The sequence below is a fragment of the Hypanus sabinus genome, chromosome 6 (assembly GCF_030144855.1).
Source record: "Hypanus sabinus isolate sHypSab1 chromosome 6, sHypSab1.hap1, whole genome shotgun sequence".
NCBI classification, from domain to species: domain Eukaryota; kingdom Metazoa; phylum Chordata; class Chondrichthyes; order Myliobatiformes; family Dasyatidae; genus Hypanus; species Hypanus sabinus.
The window spans coordinates 176,934,312-176,955,221 of NC_082711.1; the positions used below are offsets into that span (position 1 = coordinate 176,934,312).

Consider the following 20,910-nt stretch of genomic DNA (forward strand, 5'->3'; position numbering starts at 1 on the left):
ATTTTTTAAAATTATTGTGTATTGCAGAGTGCCACAAAACAGCAAACTTCATGACATATGCTAGTGATATTAAAACTGATTCTGATTCATCCCAGAGACATTTGCAGCTCATTTTTATCATTATGATTAAATCAGCATTTTTATGTCATAGCTGATTGTATCATATTTAAATTTTTCTGCCTCAATTTACATTTTTACTATTCGATGATTGATTTGTCTATGGGCGAGTTTCTTTACATGCACTAGAATATTTATTTTGACCTTTTCATATGTTTTAAGGAACCATGGATACCTTTTCCCAAATGGTTTGAAAACAAGCTAGTAAAGTGAGTCTTAAAAGCTATTTCGGGTCAAGTTTCAAATTTAAACTATTATCACATGCTTTTTTTTCATACTATTTTTTTTTACTTTGGAGTGCATAACTCAACAAGAGCAAAAGCAGATGACTTCCATTATTTGGGCTTTTTTGGTATATAGATCAAATTCCAAAATAAATCTTGTTCGTTTATTTGATTGTTCACTGAATTATAAAGCCATACTTGCTGGTCAATGATTCTGTCAAGACCTCCTCCTTCAGTTCTAGAAAATCTCAAAAACACCTCCCTTCCTGCTCCAAGGGTTCCATCATTTCTCCAATCTTAGTGACGACCTCAATTGTCATCAAGCAGTTGGTCTACTTTTCCTCATGCTCTGTAATTTAATCTTCCTCCACAATACTGTGACACATAAAGTTTTGCACTTTTTTCTAAGGACTGTCACAGCATTCAACTCAAAGCTTACATTAGCTTTATTTGTCACATGTACATGAAAACCGACAATGAAATACATTATTTGCATCAAATCACTGGGACATCAAATCATAGAATACAAGTACACCCTTTTACAACAGAGAGGAGGAGGAATTTCTTGAGCCAGAGGATGATTAATCTGTGGAATTCATTGCCACAGATGGTTGTAGAGACTGAGTCACTGGGTATATTTAAGGTGAAGGTTGATAGGTTCTTTATGAGTATTGTGTTCACTCGGCTGTACCTACTGATGAGACCCAAAGCCAGGAAATAGAACAAAGCTGGAACTCTAAATAAAGGCACCACCTCCTACGGGATCCCACCACCAGCCACATCTTCCCCTCCCCCCCCCCACTCTTGGCTTTCCGCAGGGATCACTCCTTATGCGACTCCCTTGTCCATTCATCACCCCCATCCCTCCCCACCGACCTCCCTCCGGGCACTCATCCCTGCAAACGGAAGAAATGCTACACCTGCCCCCACACTTCTTCCCTCACCACCATCCTAGGCCCCAGACAGTCCTTTCAGGTGAGACACCACTTCACCTGCGAATCAACTGGGGTGATACACTGTATCCGGTGCTCCCGATGTGGCCATTTATACATTGGGGAGACCCACCGCAGACTGGGAGACCATTTCACCGAACACCGGCGCTCAGTCTTCCAGCAGTGGTGGGATCTCCCTGTGGCCACACACTTCAATTCCACAGACCACTCCCACTCCGATATGTCTGTCCATGGCCTCCTCTACTGTCAAGATGAGGCTACACACAGGTTGATGGAGCAATACCTTAGGTATTGCTAAGGTATTAGCAATAGGTAGCCTAGGTAGCCTCCTTCCTGCCGGCATGAACATTCAACTCACAGATCTCCGTTGATACCCCTGCCCCCGCCTTACCCCATCCCTATCTATAATTTTAGTCTGGTTCTCTTTCTCTCTCTTTTTCCCCCCTCACTATAATCTCCCCTCAGCCCTACCTTTCTTTCTCTTTTATATACCATAATTCTCCACCTTCCCCCCTAGCCCATTTCCCTCCAGCCTATCACTTCCCAGCTCTCTACTTCATCCCTCCCCCCACTTCTTATCCCCCCTAGACCATCCCATGTTACTTCACTGCTGATGAAGGGTTTCGGCCCGAAACGTCGTCACTACCTCCTCCCATAGATGCTGTCTGGCCTGCTGAGTTCTGCCAGCATTTTGTGTTTTTACTCTAAATAAACCTTTATTTAGTAAAATCACGCAACTGTAATAATCTTGTAACTCAATGATACATCCCAAAGCACTACTATTTCAATGGTTCACCCAAGAACATCTGAGACTTTGATAGGAACAACAACCAATCAGTGAAAGTCATTCTGGGATTTGTCAGTTGACCACTGGTTTTTGTTGTTTTGGCTAGTTGTAACACTTCCCTCTTGAAGATGATGACTTGTTGGATTTGAACCAAGTGTTGAATGGAACAACTGGCGATCTGATTGCAGACCTTCACTTTCTTGTCACAATGTTGATCGTGGCTGTGCTGGTACTGGTGATTGGTTCAGTTCAGGTAAAACAAACCCTTCAGGTCCAACTCTGTGTTTGGTGATCTGCCTGATGAGCACGTGCCTTCAGGAGTGCATTGCTGCAACTGGTTGATGTGGCAGCACCAGCGATGTCTGTCTATAATAACTTTGTAGAGAACTTTCACCATTCATTTTTTGACAAAGTGACCTGGTACCCAGAGGTTTTGCCCATTGTGATACTGTCTGGCCCCCAATGCAGGTCTGGGCTTGAATTACTTCACCCATCGACCAAGGTCTGCCAGCGTTTGTGCCCCTGCCCATCGGCTGTCTCAGATGTTGGACGATGTGGCAGCATTGCATCCGACACTGTGCACAGTTTTCTTCCCAAAAGTACTTCAGCTGGAGACTTCCCCTCAAGGCTTGGATGTGGTGTAATTCAACATGTCAGCAGAAACAGACTGCAAGCCTCGTATGATGCTCTGCTCCCTCTTGATTTCATAAGCAATCATTTGAAGGTATCTACAAACCTCTCTGTTTGGCTGTTGAGACTGTGGATAATATGGGGGTGAGTAGCTGTGAATAATTCCATTGTTCTGGCAGTATGCAGCAAACTGCTGTGAACTGAATTGAGTGCTGTTGTCAGAAATAGCACTATCTCTGGCATCCCAAAGCAGCTTCAGATCTGCAACTGCTGTTGAATGTTAACCTCTGTTGTTGTTGGCTTCAAAGATAATACTTCTGGCCATTTGGAAAAGACATCAACCAGCGCAAGGTAGATGCACACATTGATTGGGCCAGCAAAGTCAATATCAGACTCAATTCCAAGGTCTGATAGTCTGAGGCCATGGTTGTAGATTGGCTCTATTTGGATTCTTCACTGCTGTAGAGCACTGCTCACATAAGGATGAGATATGTTTGTTGCTAGGGTTTTTATTTGATTGATGCCCAAGTGTCTATGGTGGAATTGTTTCAGTACTTTTGGTTAAAGTGTTCCTGGAATCACTATCCTGTCTTCAAACAGGAGTCCACGGTTGAGAACAATATATGATGTTGATAGAAGAGTACAACATCTTCCTCAACTTTGACTGGTCATCCATCAACGAGGTGTCTGGAGGTACAGTGAGGAAGAGGATCTCCAGTCTTTTCTTCTCTGATCCCACTGACTGTGACCGAAGACCTTCAGCAGCATTTGATAAAACCAGGTGGACTCTGCAATCAATTGTAATCAGAGCCACGGCCGTGTCTTCATTTTCAGTAACCTGCTGACTCATAAGTCTGGAGAGGGTATCTTCTTGACCAAGTTCCTGGTTGATGTGTACTTGATTTCAAAATTGTAGGTTAATAACATTGTTGCCTACCTTTGCAGATGGCTAGCTGTATACACCAGGATGCCTTTCTTAGAAGATGGACAACAATGACTTGTGATCAGTAAGGAGAGTGAAGTATCTGCCAAAATGCATTTTGTGGAATTTCTTCACAGCAAAGATGATTCCCAAGGATTCCTTCTCAATTCGCCCATAGTTCCTTTCTGCTACGGTCAGTGAACTGATTGCCTGCAATACAGCCTGTTTAGAAGCATCAGGGAAGAAAAGGGATATGTCAGCTCCCACCTCATAGTTGACACATCTGTTATGATGATGATTGGCAACTGTGGGTTGAAATACATTAAGAGAAGGGTAGATGGCATCAAGAGAAGGGTGGATGACATCAAAAGCCTCTTGGCATTGTTTGGACCATTTCCATGTAGCACCCTTGATGAACAGGGCATTGTGTGGCTCCCTCAGCTGGCTTATTGCTGTCAGAAATGCTGAATAATGTCTTTTCATGCCCAAAAATGATTGTAAAGTGCTGACATCTGATGGTGGACACATCTTTACGATAACAGTGATGTTTTCAAGATACGGCGAGGCCCATGCTCATCCATGATGAATCCCAGATACTTGACTGAAGACACCTGGAGGCTGCTTATCCGCCTGGAGCTGCAATCAGAGGTCTCTTGTAGTTTGCTCAAAATTTGGACTAGGTGTTGACATAGTTCTTTCTGAACCAAGCCCATCACAATGATATCCTCAAGGTAAATGGTAACTAAGTTAATACAATCAGCATGGTGTTGGTAAGGTGTTGGAAAATTGAAAGAGCTGCCTTTATCCTGAAAGGCAGATGGAGGAAGAAAAATAACCCCTTATGTGTTGTAATGGTGAGAAAGTCCTGTGAGTTTTCCACCATTTCTACCTGGAGGCAGACTTCAGCCAAGTACAACTTTGCAAAGTAGTGACCATGAAGAGATCTGCCGGTACCAGTAGTGGGTACTGGTGTGTTTCCAGAGTCACTCTGAGACCAGTTGAGAAATCTGCACAACCTCACTGAACTGTTGGCTTTCTTGATGATGACTGTTGGAGCTGCCCAATATTAGTAGTTGATAGCTCTGATCACACAGCTTATTGCAGGTGACCTAGCTCTTGTTCCATGATCTGAGTATGGTACCGGTCTTTTGAGACAGAAAACCAGCATTGCACCTGGATGAAGATAGAGTTCTGCTTGCAGTTTGATACAGCAAATTAAACCTTCTTGAAATACTGCTGTATAGCACTGTTGCAGTTGTTATTATATGGTCTCACATACTGATAGTGGTATGGCATCGAATGGCATGATTTGAACAGCCAATGTCCTTGTATAGACCTTATCAGGAGGGATTATCATAAGAGCATAAGACATAGGAGCAGAATTAGGTCATTTGGCCCATCGAGTCTGCTCTGCCATTCAATCATGGCTGATCCTTTTTTTCTCCTCCTCAACCCCATTTCAACAAATTCCACATATTCAACACCTTCTCGCTAATTTCTTCACATCTCTGTTTCAAATGGGCACCCCTCTATCCTGAGGCTGTGCCCTCTTGTCCTAGACCGGGGGTCGGCAACCTGCGGCTCCCGAGCCATTTGTGGCTCTTTCACCTCTGTGCTGCGGCTCCCTGTGGCTTTGGGAAATAATTCGTCAGTATTTAATTAAAATGTATTTTATGTTAGTTTGTTAGCTTTTGAAATGTAATTATGGTGATCTTGTACAACCTAAGTGTAGCGACACATTTCCTGCCACATCCGAAACGGCTCACAATTAGCCAGCATTCCGGCTAAGGGAGATAGCCTACGGGGGTTTGTGAGTACGCGTCTTTTGCAGCATCTGCGTCCATGGGGGCTGGGTTGAGGGAGGCTTAAAAGCAAGGCTGTTTAGTTCGAATAAAGCTATCTTTGACTGCAGTTTACTGACACCGCTACAACGTGTTTTTATCGCTGGCTGTCCAGACGGAAGGTGCTGAAACGCTTTGTCGCGTGTCTGGAAGAAGTGAAAACTTTCCTGGGCAGCAAAGGGCTCACCTTTCCTGAGCTGGAACAGCCAGAGTGGCTGGAAAAGCTACACTTCATGGTAGACATGACAGCGCACCTGAACACGCTGAACACAGCTCTTCAGGGGAAAGGACGTACAGCCCTGCACATGTTGGAGGATGTTTTGGCATTCGAGCGCAAGTTGACAGTGCTTGCCAGAGATTTACAGAAAGGCACTTTGTCTCACTTCCCCAATTTGAGAGAGTTCAAACAAGGTCACGACATGATAATTTCGGAGTATTTACATTCTGCAATCATCGCAATGCAAACATCGTTTGGGAAACGCTTCTGTGAGTTCAGAGAGGAAAAAAACACATTATCCTTCCCGGTCACTCCCTTAAGCATCGATCCTTCCCTACTGAATACGACTGCATTGGCAGGTGTGAGTCAACCTGATCTTGAGATGGAACTGGCCGACATAGCCGACAAAGACATATGGGTGTCCAAGTTTAGACGCTTGACAGCAGACCTTGAAGATGTTGCCCGTCAGAAGGCCGTTCTTGCTCAGAAACACAAATGGAGTGATATTGAAAACCTCACAGATGACAGCTTGCGATCCTGTGTAAAGATGAAGGTGACATCATACAGCCCTGATGTGCAGACGCTGTGCGCTGAGGTCCAGGAGCAGAAATCCCATTAACCAAGTATGATAAATATTTTAATTGCCTATTATTTTACTTATATTCATATTTTTTCATTGTTCAGTGAAATAGTCCTTTCATTTTTCAGGATGACAGCTGGCTGACGTTATTTTTGGTTTGCTGCTGGCGGAAAATTTAAGTTCGGCGTTTTTCATAAATACAAGAAGGACTCAAATAGACATTGAATATTTTACTTAAAAGTAACTTTCAACCCAACGTCTTTTTTTCGGAGTTCAAAATGTTTTTGTTGCATGCAGAAATGTAATTTCGTTTTCTCTGCAGGAGTTCATCAATTTCATAAATGCAACACATTATAGTTTGTTTATACATAGCATAAAGGCAAAAAAAACGTTGTATGCAGTGTTATTTCATTTTAAATGTCAAACGGGTTTTGCGGCTCCCAGTGTTTTCTTTTCTGTGGGAAACGGGTCCAAGTGGCTCTTTCAGTGGTAAAGGTTGCTGACCCCTGTCCTAGACTCTCCCACAATGGGAAACATTCTTTCCACATCTACTCTGTCTAGGCCTTTCAACATTCGAAAGGTTTCAGTGAGATCCACCCCCCGTCCAGCGAGTACAGACCCGCACCATCAAACGTTCCTCCATATTATAACCCTTTCACTCCTGGAATCATCCTTGTGAATCTCCTCTGGACCCTCTACAATGCCAGCACATCTCCTCTAAGATGTGGAGCCCAAACAATACACAGTACTCAAGGTGAGGCCTCACCAGTGTCTTATAAAGCCTCAGTATCACATCCTTGCTCTTGTATTCTAGACCTCTTGAAACGAATGCTAACATTGTATCTGCCTTCCTCACAACCAACTCAACCTGCACGTTAACCTTCAGGATGTTCTGCACAAGGACTCCCAAGTCCCTTTGCATCTCAGATTTTTGGACTTTCTCCCCATTTAGAAAATAGTCCGCGCATTTATTTCTACTACCAAAGTGTATGACCATGCATTTTCCAACATTGTATTTCATTTGCCACTTTCTTGCTCATTCTCCTAATCTGTCTAAGTCCTTCTGCATCCTACCTGTTTCCTCCACACTACTGGCCCCTCTATCAATCTTCATATCATCTGCAAACTTGGCAAAAAAACCATCAATTCCATCATTGAAATCATTTATCTACAGCATGGTCCCAACACCAACCCCTGAGGAACACCACTAGTCACTGGCAGCCAACCAGACAAAGATCCTTTTAAATCCCACTTGCTACCTTCTTCCAATCAGCCAATGCTCTCTCACCATCTTAGTATCTTTCATGTAATACTACAGGCTCTTAACTTGGTAAGCAGCCTCATGTGTGACACCTTGTCAAAGGCCTTCTGAAAGTCCAAATATACAACATCCACTGCTTCCCCTTTATCTATCGTACTTGTAATTTCCTCAAAGAATTCAAACAGGTTCATCAGATAGGATTTCCCCTTAAGAAAATCATACTGACTTGGTCCTATGTCACCAAGTACTCCATCACCTTGTCCCTAACAATTGACTCTAACATCTTCCCAACCACTGAGGTCAGGCTAACTGGTCTATAATTTCCTTTCTGCTGCCTTCCTCCTTTCTTAAAGCACGGAGCGACATTTGCAATTTACCAGTCCTCTGGCACCATACCAGAGTCCAATGATTTTTGAAAGATCATTTCTGATGCCATCACAATCTCTAATACTATCTCTTTCAGAACTTAGGGTGCAGTTCATCTGGTCCGGGTGACCTATGTACTTTTAGGTCTTTCAGCTTTTTGAGCACCTTCTCCTTTGTAATAGTAACTGCACCACTTCTCTTCCTTCACACATGACAACATCTGGCACACTGCTAGTGTCTTCCACAGCGAAGACTGATGCAAAAACCAATGCCAAGGTCATTCAGATTTGGCAGGTCTGACAGTTAACACACACCGTTGACTTGGTTATTGATCAGCTTCACCATGCAGTGCAGTTCACTATTCAGATGGAGGGTTCCACTTGATGCACTGCAGGGGGAGTGGTGAGTTGATTTGACTAGCAGAGACTCAACTGGTCACCATGTGCATTTGGAGATAATGGTGATGTCTGATGCCAACTTTAAACCTGTCCATTAAACTCCTTATAAATTTGAAACTTCTTGTCCTTGCATTTCACTGGCCTGGAAGATTGTGAAGGATGGCAAAAGTCTTCTTTGTGACCATGATGTTGGTATTTGCTGCAAATGTGTTTCTCATATTGGCAGATACACAACACAATTTGCACAAACTGTGTTTGACCACTTGGAGACCTGATGGGTAATGATGTCTGTGTCACTGGAAACTGCATTAACACAGTTCTGTTTTACCAGATTGAAATGATGTTTCAAATGCTAACATCGTTGAGGGACAGCTTCTAAAGTCATATCAGGGCTGTGCTCCAGTGTGGCCAGGAGCCATTTGCAAATGTCTACATCGCTAGGTGCCTGAAGTCCACAAATAAAAATCAGGCATTTGAACTGTGATTCAGTAATGTTACATTCATGATTGACAACACTGGCATACGTGATGAAGTCATTGGCGTTATGAATTTTGCAATGGTAGCGGACACTAAAGAGAGACAACTTCTTTCCAAAAATGCTTGTTAGCTGTCAAAATGACAAGTCAGGTCGGTTCTTCAGCAGAATGAAGTTGAAATAACACTTATGTTTAACCATATCTAATTTTTGGAGCAAAGTCTATGTGTTCCGTGAGTCACCTTTACTAGCAAAATTGACTTGGAATTTATCTTTGTAACATTTAAACCATGATTCAAAACTAATTCCCGAAGCAGCATCGAACTGGAAGCTGGTAGTAGACACAACAACAGATTCACATGAGTTCTGTTCAGTGTTTGACACTGACATTCGGATTCATTAATAATCTGCTTGTCAAGGTTTCGATTGACTTCAGCCAGGCCGCCTCAAATTGAGCTTGCTGCTGTTGTAGAAATGCGCGCGTCTTCTGCCGAAACTGCCATGTCAATATAATACAGGACTTTGTTGTCAACTTGTTGTATTCTCTTGCCTAGAACTACTAATGAGACTCAAAATTAAGAGATAGAACAAAGCCGGAACTCGAAATGAACCTTTATACAGTGAGATCATGAAACTCCAAAAATCCCAAAACTCAACTGTCCGTCTCAAAGCATGACTATTTAAATGGTTTACCCAAGAAAATCTGAGACACTGATAAGAATAATGACCAATCAGTGAAAGTCAGCCTAGGATTGGTTGTCAGCTGATCAATAGGCACTGGTTATCTTGGCTCGCCTTAACAATGAATTAGGGGGCCAAACGTTACAAGGAGAAGATACGAGAAAAAGTATTGAGAGAGATAATAAATCAACCATGACGGAATGGTGGAACAGATTCAATGGGCCGAATGGTCTAGTTCTGTTCCTATGTCTTATGGTTTGATAGTCAAATCAAATCAGCGAGTATTATGCTGGGTCGCTCACAAGTCTCACTGCACTTCTTGTGCCAACTGAGCACGCCCACAACTCACTAACCATTACCGGTATGTCTTTAGAACGTGGTCGGAAATCAGAGCACCCAGAGAAAAACCATGCTGTCATAGGAAGAATGTAAAAGCTCTGTAGAGACAGTGGGGAGAATTGAACTTCAATCTTACAACTGGCACTGTAAAGCATTGTGCTAACCATGATGCTACCACTGTATAATGAATGGTCAATTCTGCCAGCAAGATATAGCACATGGGTCAATGTTGGGATAAATCTGAACATTTACAGTAATGTAAGGATTACAGATATAAAAATATACAGTACTTTCCAAAATAACTGTGGTGATATCAATGTTCGAGATTCAAGCTGCACGGACACTTGTTATCAGTCAGATTAATCTGCAGTTCTAAGAAAGGCAGATGCCTTGAAGTGTGTTGATCCCCTCGAGCATTCCCTCAAAGCCTTTGGCTGCACAGGTGTGATTACATCTGTTTGATTCACCTGGGACCAGCTGTCTTTGCATCTGCTGAACATACACCTCCACGCATTCCAGCCATTAGCACCACAGAACTTGTTCTATACCCAGTGCATCATTTACAACACTGTCCACTACCGGAATTAAATAGTGCTGTGATGTATTGATAAGACCATCAGACAGAGAAGCAGAATTAGGCCACTCATCCCACTGATCCACCATTCAATCATGGCTGATTTATTAACCCCATTCTCCTGACTTCTCTCCATAACCTTTGACATCCTGACTAATCAAGAATCTATCAACCTTCACTATAAATATATGCAATGACTTGGCCTCCACAGCCATCAATGGCAAGAAATTCCACAGATTCACCATCTAAAGAAATTAGGTGAAGAAATTCCTCTTCATCTCTGTTCTAAATGGTCATCCCTCTATTCTGAGGCTGTGCCCACTACGGGAAGCATCCTCTCCAAATCTTTTCCACATCCACTGTCTAGGCCTTTCAACATTCGGTAAGTTTCAATGAGATCCTTCTCGTTCTTCTAAATTCCAACGAGTGCATGCCTTGAGCCATCAAATATTCCTCAAACTTTTAACCTTTTATTCCAAGAATAATCCTTGAGAACCTGCTCTGGACCCTCTCTAATTGACAGCACATCTTTTCTTACATAAGGGGCCCAAAACCGATTGAAATACTTCAACTGTCATCTGACCAATGCCTTATAAAGCCTCAGCACCATATCTTTGTCTTTACATTCTAGTCCTCTTGAAATGAATGTGAACATTGCATTTGTCTTCCTCATTGCAAATTTAACTTGCAAGTTAACATCCGTTTAGAAAAGTCTATATTTTTATTCCTTCTACCAAAGTGCATAACCATACATTTCCCTGCACTATATTCCATCTTCCACTTCTTTGCCCATTTTCCCAATTTGTCTTAGTCCTTCTGCAGTCTTCCTGCTACCGTTACACTACCTGCCCATCAGCTATGTTTGTATCATCGGCAAACTTGGCCACAAAAACCATCAATTCTGTCATCCAAATTCCAACCACTGCAGAACACCACTAGTCACTGGAAGCCAACCAAAACAAGCTCCTTTTATTCCCACTCTTTGCCTCCTGCCAGTGAGCCAATCTCTATCCATGCTAGTGTCTTTCCTGTAATAGCACGAGATCTTTTCTTGTCAAAGGCCTTCTGAAAATCCAAACATATAACATACATTGACTCTCCTTTGATTACCTTGCCTGTTAATTCCTCAAAGAATTCCAACAGATATTTCAGGCAAGATCTCCCCTTAAGAAAACCATGCTGACTTTGGCCTACTTTATTATGTGCTTCCAAGTACCCTGAAACCTCATCTTTAGTAATTGGCTCCAACATCTTCCCAATCACTGAAATCAGACGAACTGGCCTATAATTTTTTTCCTTCTGTCTCCCTCCCTTCTTAAAGAGTGAAGTCACATTTGCATTTTTCCAGTCCTCCAGAATCTTGTGTTCTTGAAAGATCATTACTAATGCCTCCACAATCTTTTCAGCTACCTCTTTCAGAAACCTTGGGTGTAGTCTATCTGGTCCAGGTGATTTCTCTACCTTCAGACCTTTCAGCTTCCCAAGCCCCTTCTCCTTGGTAAAAGCAACTACATTCAAGTCAGATCAAGTTCATTGTCATTTAACTATATACATGTATATATATACAAGACAATGTTTCTCTGAACCTGGGTGTAATGCACAGTAGTACACATAACATACGTAACACACGATAATTTATGAAAATAACGATAAGATCTACAGCTGAATCACAGATAAATAACCAACTAAAGTGAATTAATATTAAATATTATAAGGTACAGAACAGATTAACCACTGACACCTTGAATACAATATGGCAAGGAGTTCAGAAGCCTTATAGCCTGGGGGAAAGAAAATGTTTTTCATCCTGACTATTCTTGTTATTATGCATCGTAGTCTCCTCCCTGATGGTAGAAAATCAAAGAGGATGCTGGATGGATGGGTGGGATCCTTAATAATAATAAGGGCATTGTATACGCAGCACTCCTGATAAATGTCCCCGATGGATGGTAGGGAGACCCCTATGATCCTCTCAGCTGTTGTCACAGTCCTTTGTAGGGACTTCTGCTCCGATGCTCAGCTGCTTCCATACCAGATGGAGTTGCAACTTGTCAGAACGCTCTCCACGGTGCTCCTGTAAAATGCAGCAAAGATGTAAGGGAAGAGCCTTGCTTGCCTCAATCTTTTTAGGAATTGGAGGCACTACTGTGTTTCCTTGTTCAGAGAGGTGACATTAAGGGATCAGGTGAAGTCACCTGTGATGTGAACTCCCAAGAACTTGGTGCACTTAACTCTTACTATCAAGGAGCCATGTATTTGTGGAGAGGGGTGGTTCATCTGCACCTTCCTGAAGTCCACAACGATTTCCTTTGCCTTCTCCACATTCAGGCTTAGGCTGTTCTTCTCACACCAATCCACCAGCCACTCCACTTCCTCCTTATACCCATCTCGTCATCATTCTTGATAAGGCCAACCACTATTGTGTCATCCACAAACTTGATGACACTGTTTGAGATGGATCCTACAACAGTCATTCATCAGCAGTGTGAACAGCAATGGGCTGAGCATACAACCGTAGAGTGCGCCAGTGCTCAGTGTAATGGGACTAGAAGTGCTGCTGCCCACATGAACTGACTGAAGTCCAGTATCCAATTGCAAAGGGAGGTGTTGAGGCCCAGCGAGGTCTGTTCCCCCACCAGTCCCTGGGGTATAATGGTGTAAAACGGTGAACTGAAGTCAGTAAGCAGCAGTCTGGCATTTGAGTCCCCATTTTCTAGTTGGGACAGGACAGAGGCTATTGCATTGTCAGCAGATCGATTTGAGCAGTAAGTGAACTTGAAAGGGTCCAATGTAGCCAGGAGAAAGGCTTTAATGTGCTCCATGACAAGACATTCAAAGTATTTTCTGCCTCACTTCTGTCTCCTGATATTCTCAAATTTCTGGCATACTACTAAGATCTTCCACAGCAAAAACTGATGCAAAGCACTTATTACGTTCATCTGGCATTTTTTCTCCCCCATTACTTATTCCCTCTCTTCTTACCTACCCATCACCTCCCTCTGGTTCCATTCCTCCTTTCTTTTCTCCCATGGTCCACTCTCCTCTCCTACCAGATTCCTTCTTCTTCAGCCCTTTACCTTCCCCTATCCACCTATCTTCCCCACTCACCTGGTCTCACCTATTTACCTGCCAGCTTGTACTTCTTCCTCCCTCAACTTCTTATTCTGGCTTTTTCTCCCTTCCTTTCCAGTCCCAATGAAAAGACTCAGCCCAAAAAGTCGACCCTTGATTCATTTCCATGGATGCTGCCTGACCTGCTGGGTTCCTCCAGCATTTTGTGTGTGATACTCTGGATTTCCAGCAGCTGCAGAATCTATTGTTTCAGGCCAAGATAGTTTATATTTTCTTGCACAACCAGTGACCAAAGACATGCCTTAAGCTATTCAAGTTAATTCCATTTGATATATTTTTTATTAATAGGTAAGAGCCCACTATCCCATCTGCATGTAATCCAGGATCTCAGTGCTGATAAATTGTATGAGTATTTCAAACCTTTCAAACAACGCTGTACTTTCTGGCTACTTGCTAGACTTAGATCACAATGACACAAATGACACATTTCATTCTATGCTTCCATGTATATAGTACGTGGTAAATACAACTTATCTTCTTCTTCTAATTCTGTAGCACAGAATTTTTTCCAACAACTTCTTCATCAGTGATATCTGATTTAAAAGCCTCTAGTTCCCTGGCTTATCCCTGCTGCCTTTCTTGGATGAGGATATGCAGAGTGTCAGTCATGATTTTGATGATCAAATGTCTGGAGTAGAGCAGCAGGCATCATTATGGACCATAGTTAATAAATCAGTGGGTACAAACCAGGTAGTATCAAAATCATCCCTGTGATATCCCCTACTTTAGGTTGTGACACTGAAAACAGCAGCTAACCTAGCTGCTAGAGAGGACAATGTTAATTGAATGTTGTCTGTACAGCTCTTCTTGCAAGATATAGCAAAGGTCACTAATCATATCCATGAGCAAACACAACCTTTATAAATATTTCTTCCGTATTTTGGAGAAATGGCCCACATGCATTTAACCTTAAGGTCAGATACATATCCTGTCAGATTCTAGGACATGTTCACTTCAAGTCTGCTCTCAATGATCTCAATCTGGTCTTAGTCCTCATTTTGATTTTTCAATTACTTCATGGTTTGTCTCCTGTTGCTATGACCTTGTCCAGCCCATGTGACCTCCCAAATCTCTGTCCTCCTTCATCCTGGCAACACATACAATTCTGATTTCTGACCCAAATCCTCCCTATTCCTCTATGTCTCTGGTATTTTAAGATGCTCCTTTGACCTACTTAGCTAGTTATTACAACACAGAAGCTGCTCATTCAGGTCTCAGCCTGTTCCTGGTAGAGTAATCCCAACAGTCTACTCAGCCTTCTCCTTATTTCCATGTTACAACTTCTCGCAAGTCCATCAACTCCCACTTGCATCTTTCTGCCATTTTCCTGAACTGGAGGACAATTCATGGTAGTCAATGAACTCAGCAACTCCGCCATGGACAGTCCCAAGCCCGGCTGTGAAAAGAGGATTGGGCACGGGCTAGAAACCCCATCCTGTAAAACCCCAGTGCTGCAGAAACATCAACAGAAGTTCTAATGATCTCATCCCTGTGAACATAGAACAGAATAGTACAGCACATTACAGGCCCTTCGGCCCACAGTGTTGTGCCGACTGTCAAACCCTGCCTCCCATATGACCCCCCACCTTAAATTCCTCCATGTACCTGACTCGTAGTCTCTTAAACTTCACTAGTGTATCTGCCTCCACCACTGACTCAGGCAATGCATTCCACGCACCAACCACTCTCTGAGTGAAAATCCCCCTTGAACTTAGCACCCCTTACCTTAAAGCCATGTCCTCTTGTACTGAGCAGTGGTGCCCTGGGGAAGAGGCGCTGGCTGTCCACTCTGTCTATTCCTCTTAATATCTTGTACACCTCTATCATGTCTCCTCTCATCCTCCTTCTCTCCAAAGAGTAAAGCCCTAGCTCGCTAAGGAAGGATACACCAAGAAGATGGGCCACATCTGGAAAAACTTGAAAGACTGGCCCAGGATAGAGAACTCTGGGCAAGCTGTTAGCAGCAGCCTAAGTCCCAGTAGGGATGATGAGCTTATGAAGAAGAATAAACCCACCTGTCCAGCTTGAGAGGAAACCTATTGGAAGAACATGCAAACTCCACAAGGAGGAGGTCAGGAGAGAACCCAGTGTCAGTAGCTGCAAGGCAGCAGCTTGTCTGTTGTACTAGACAATTGCTGCATAGTTATGCTGGCTTATGGTCATAAAGTCATAGAAAAGTACAGCACAGAAATAGGACATTTTGCCCATGTAGTCCACGCCAAAACCTTTCTTCCAATCTCCCTAAAATTATGTCCTCTTGCATTAGCCATTTATGCCATGGGGGAAAAAGTCCCTGGCTGTCCACTCTGTCTATGCCTCTTATCATCTTGTACACCTCTATCAAGTCATCTCTCAGCCTCCTTCACTTCAAGAAAAGCCTGAGCTCACTCAACCTACCTTCAAAAGACATGCTCTCTAATCTAGGCAGCAGCCTGGCAAATCTCCTCTACATCCTCTCTAAAGCTTCCACATCCTTCCTACAATGAGGTGACGAGAACTGAAAATAATATTCCAAGTGTGGTCTAACCGAGATTTTATAGAGCTGCAATATTACCTCGCAGCTTGCTATTATTCGCTTTTCTTAATTGCAGCAAGTTGGATCTGATTGTCCAAGTCTTGATGAGCTCAGAGCTAAGCTCCTGATTCCACATCATGTCTATTATATAGGTAGATTCTTGCAAACTTGTGCAGCCATGTACAAGAACCACCAAGGAATAGGCATATAAAGAGCCCTGCTACACTTCTTTGACAGATCCTGGTGTTTTCCCTTCCACTGAAGTTGTGATTAACTAGTCAGTAGTGCCATGTTTTTTCCCTGCCTCTTTTTGTTTTAAATAGTTGAGTTACATTTCCTTAAGTCTTTATTTTTTGAGATACTGTGCAAAATAGGCCCTTCCAGCTCTTAAAGCTGCGCTGCACAATAACCAGCTGATTTAACTCAAGCCTAACCACAGGACAATTTACAATGACCAATTAAAATACTAATTGAATGTATTTGGATTCTGGGAGGAAACCAGAGCACCCGGAGGAAACCCACACAGTCACAGGGAGGATATATAAACTTCTGAATCTGTGGAACTTTGTAAGACTCCAACTGCTATCTGAAAAACTAGATAGAGCTTTAGGTTAAATTCCAACCAAAGTTCAAATTCGATGTAAATTTAAACCAAACTACTTTAAATTGTAAGTATCATATACTACCTGGAGATTGATTTTCTTGCAGGCATTTACAAGAAAAAAAATGAAATACAAAATAATTTAAGAAAATTATACATAAATGGATAAAGATTGACAAACAAAAAATGTGTAAAAGAAGACAAACTGTGCCAACAGAAAAATATAACACTGAGAGCAAGAGTTGTAAGGAGTACTTGAAAGTAAGTCTACAGTTTGTAGAATCAGTTCAGAGTTGTGGTGAATGAAGATATCCATGCCAGTAAACAATGCTTCTGACACCTTATTCAGTGCATCTTATTATTTGTTAATTTGTGGGATGAGTGAGCGCACCTTGATCTAGAGCAGGGGTTCTCAACCTTTTTTAAGCCATGAACATAGAACATAGAATAGTACAGCACATTACAGGCCCTTCGGCCCACAATGTTGTGCCAACCCTCAAACCCTGCCTCCCATATAACCCCCCCACCTTAAATTCCTCCATGTACCTGACTCGTAGTCTCTTAAATTTCACTAGTGTATCTGCCTCCACCACTGACTCAGGCAGTGCATTCCATCCACCAACCACTCTCTGAGTGAAAAACCTTCCTCTAATGTCCCCCTTGAACTTACCACCCCTTACCTGAAAGCCATGTCCTCTTGTATTGAGCAGATGTGCCCCAGGGAAGAGGCGCTGGCTGTCCACTCTATGTAAATGAACCAATACCATTAAGCTAAGGGTCTGTGGACCCCAGATTGACAACCCATGGTCTAGATGAACATTTTGTTTGGCAGCATACGTGTGTACAGTTAAATGGTAATTAACCCGAACTTGTTCAAAAACTGCACGAATGTTGTACCTCAGATTAAGTGTTCAAATCTTAGAGTGGAAGCCACATCATTTAACTCAGTGAGTGACTAGAAAGTGAGTCAAGTATCATTGCTCCCTGATCTTAGTGTTTTGTGGGTCAGTGAGTCAGTTTATCATCCCACAATTTGTCTGAACTGTTCAGCTTTAGAGTGCAGCTAAAACAAAAGTCTTTTCACGTTGCATCGCAGATAATGAGGAGAGGCCCAGCTTTTCAGTCAGTAACTGCATGAAGTTCAACATTAGTGAAGACTACAATCTGTTGTTTGGGAGGGGAGGAAGTGGCTGAATCTTTGCGTGAGCTTATTCCAAGAGGGGACTTGTCAGCTGGAAAGGAAACAATGGAGTCAGTTATCAAGATACCAGTTCAGTGCAGTTAGGAATTAACCATATTGACTGAACCTTCCATGTTGAGCTGACAATAATAATTATGACTGAAGATATTTTTTACTGGACTAGAGATGTTCGGTGGTAGAGTATCTTCAAAGGAGAGATCAGTGGATTTTTAGAATATTGTATCAGAGGAATTGGGATCATTCCAGAAAGTGAAGGTAAGCAAAAGTCATTGAAAAGTCTTGTCAAATGGCAGAAGTTAAACATAAATGGGTTGTGATCCTTTCCTAGTGTTCTTACTCACATAGGTTTTTTTTAAGGCAGTTAAATACATCATGATGTTTCTTCAAGTCTATAATAATGTTGAACTTCTTTCATTCTCCATGCTTTGTGAAATGTTCACAATGCACAAGTATTTTTAAAATAAAGTGGTAAACTATATAAGCAAAGTTATTCTTCAGTAAAGTGGTTGCAATTAGCATCCCACAGACAGCTCTCAGAAAGGTGCAACTCTTTGCTGGCAATATCACTAATCATGTAATGTAGCATTTAAACATGATTGTAATCCTGATAATGTTAACACAAATGACACATTTCACTATACATTTTGATATACTGTACTGTGATAAATAAATCTGAAATCTCCATGCCATGCTATAATAGTTTACTGGACATCACAGAATAAAAACAGAGCATTTCTGCATGGTCTCCACTTGTGTGCGTGCGTGTTGTGCCTGGACACATCAGGTGTGTGCAGAAAGGAAGCAGGAGCATAGGAGAATGTATTTTCATCTGGATTTCCATTTGCACCTATTTTCTTCCCTTCAACATAACTAAACAAAAATCTTATTCTAAACATTTCAAAAGCAGTTTAAGACAAGATACATTTTTTCGTTATATTCAAGGGGGCATAAAATAGTTGGTTGTGGAACATTGTGGCTGAATTTGAGACCGTGAAAATTGATATAGGTAAAGCCTATGTTAAGGAGGAGAAACCATGTTGCTAGAAAATAGTCGGCATAACTATTTTTCATAACCACACGGAGTATCGTGTGCAGTTTTAGGCCCCTTATCTAAGAAAAAAAGAGCTGGCATTGGAGAGGGTCCAGAGGAGGTTCACGAGGATGATTCCCAGAATGAAAGGCATAATGTGTGAGGAGCTCTGGGCCTGTAGTCACTGGAATTTAGAAGAATGAGGGGGGGGGGTGAAATCTCACTGAAATCTATCAATTATTGAAAGGCCTACAGAAAGTGGACATGGAGAGGATGTTTCCTATAGCTTTAGAATAGAGGGACATTCAATTAAAACAGAAATGAGGAGGAATTTCTTTAGCCAGAGGAGGTGAGTCTGTGGAATTCATTGCCAAATGATGGGGTATATTTAAAGTAGAAGTTGATAGGTCCTTGATTAGTTAAGGTGTCAAAGGTTAGGAAGAGAATGCAAGAGAATGGGATTAAGAGGAATAATAAATCAGCCATGGTGGAATGGCGGAGTAGACTTGATGGGCCAAATGGCCTAATTTGCTTCTATGTCTTACGGTGTAAGATTAGCAGCATCCACATTTTTTTCACAAACAGAACTAATGGAATAACATTTAGTTACACTCTTAGTTCTGGCTCTATCCCCATTTTAAATCAGATGCTAACCAACCTACCGTACAACCCTTCTTATTTTCTTTCTGTAGAAAACTCTAATGGCAGTAATAAAGAGAACTGAAATGGAACCCTAGGGGAAGACTTTTCCCCACATTCAAAATAAGAAAAATATATTTGTTATCAACTTCTAAACTCTATAATCTACCAAACATGCCTCACCTCCCTGGTACTTCACTTCACATAGTTTCAGGTTTTTTCCACAATATTTTTTAAACAGCCATATGGCATAGAATTAAATATACATTGTCTCAAGATTCAGTAAACAGTGCTGTTACTTTAAGCAGCTACTGAAATGGTAATCTCTTCTGAATTTGTGGTTTATTCATTTTTGACTCTTCTTAAGATGCCAGTAGCTCTTACTCTACCTGCTTAAGTCAGCAAAGGGACAGGTGCAGTTTGTCGTCAGGTCCACTGGAGCATAGTGTAGTGGAATCTGCATTTAAGATGGTCCTGCCATTGCTGAATTTCCATGTTGATATGCTAAGCCAACATGAGTGGTGTCTGTACATATGTTTTATGTTAATCTGTTTAGTTCCTTGCACATGCCCATTAAAATCATGCTAGAAAGTTAAGTCAAAATTCATTACCCTGTGCGCTTTGTGATGGTTCCCAGTGTCATGGGCTGTTTGATCTGTGCCAGGGGCAGCACAATGGTCAGAGTTGGGATGGGTGAGAACCGTGGGTTGCCCAGATTGTTGTTGGTGAAACTGTTGTAACTGTCCTGGCCGCTTAGTTTGCCTGCAAAACAAGAGAGAGAAAGAACAAAATGGAATTAGGTTGCAAGAAGTACAAAGGTACATAAAAAGGATCAAAGATCAACTTTATTCGCCATATATATTTATATGTATTAAGAATTGGTTGTGGTGTTGGTATGATATGCAACAAAATACAACAACATTGAAAATTATATAAAAATAACCTTTGAGGTTCAGAGTTAACCTGATTAAAAAACTAGGCCAAATTGCCTAAATAATGGATGATAAAACATCAATTGTAACACTTAAGAGAAGATTAGATAGATACATGAATGAGAGAGGTATGGAGTTCTACGGTCCAGGTGGAGGTAGATGGGACTGGGCTGCCATGAATCCTGATGAAGGGTCAACTCTTTATACTTTCCACAGATGGTGCCTAACCTGCTGAGTATGTTATGCTATGCTCTAGGTGGGCTGAAGGTCTTGTTTCTGTGCTGTAGTGGTCCATGACTTTAAAAATAGGTCTCCTATAACATTAAACACAGTAACTTTTTGAATGGGATATTCTACCCCAATAGTATTGAATAAATGTTCATTCATGTGATTCAATAGATGGATCATACAGTATTTTACATGATGCTGAATAAAATAAGGCTTCAAGCTACATCCACATTTTCTTTCCATTGGGTAGAAAGCACTAGTCTGTAT

At 41.9% G+C, this 20,910-nt stretch overlaps 1 protein-coding gene across 3 annotated transcripts in view; it reads right to left on the reverse strand.

Moving 5' to 3' along the window:
• bcas3 (BCAS3 microtubule associated cell migration factor) overlaps positions 1 to 20,910 on the reverse strand; it is a 915,794-nt gene that overhangs the window by 475,701 nt on the left and 419,183 nt on the right. For all 3 annotated transcript variants that reach the window (XM_059973657.1, XM_059973655.1, XM_059973656.1), the window contains exon 16: positions 20,095 to 20,245. In XM_059973657.1, coding sequence (XP_059829640.1) covers positions 20,095 to 20,245 — 151 coding nt within the window. The remainder of the gene's footprint in view (positions 1 to 20,094; positions 20,246 to 20,910) is intronic.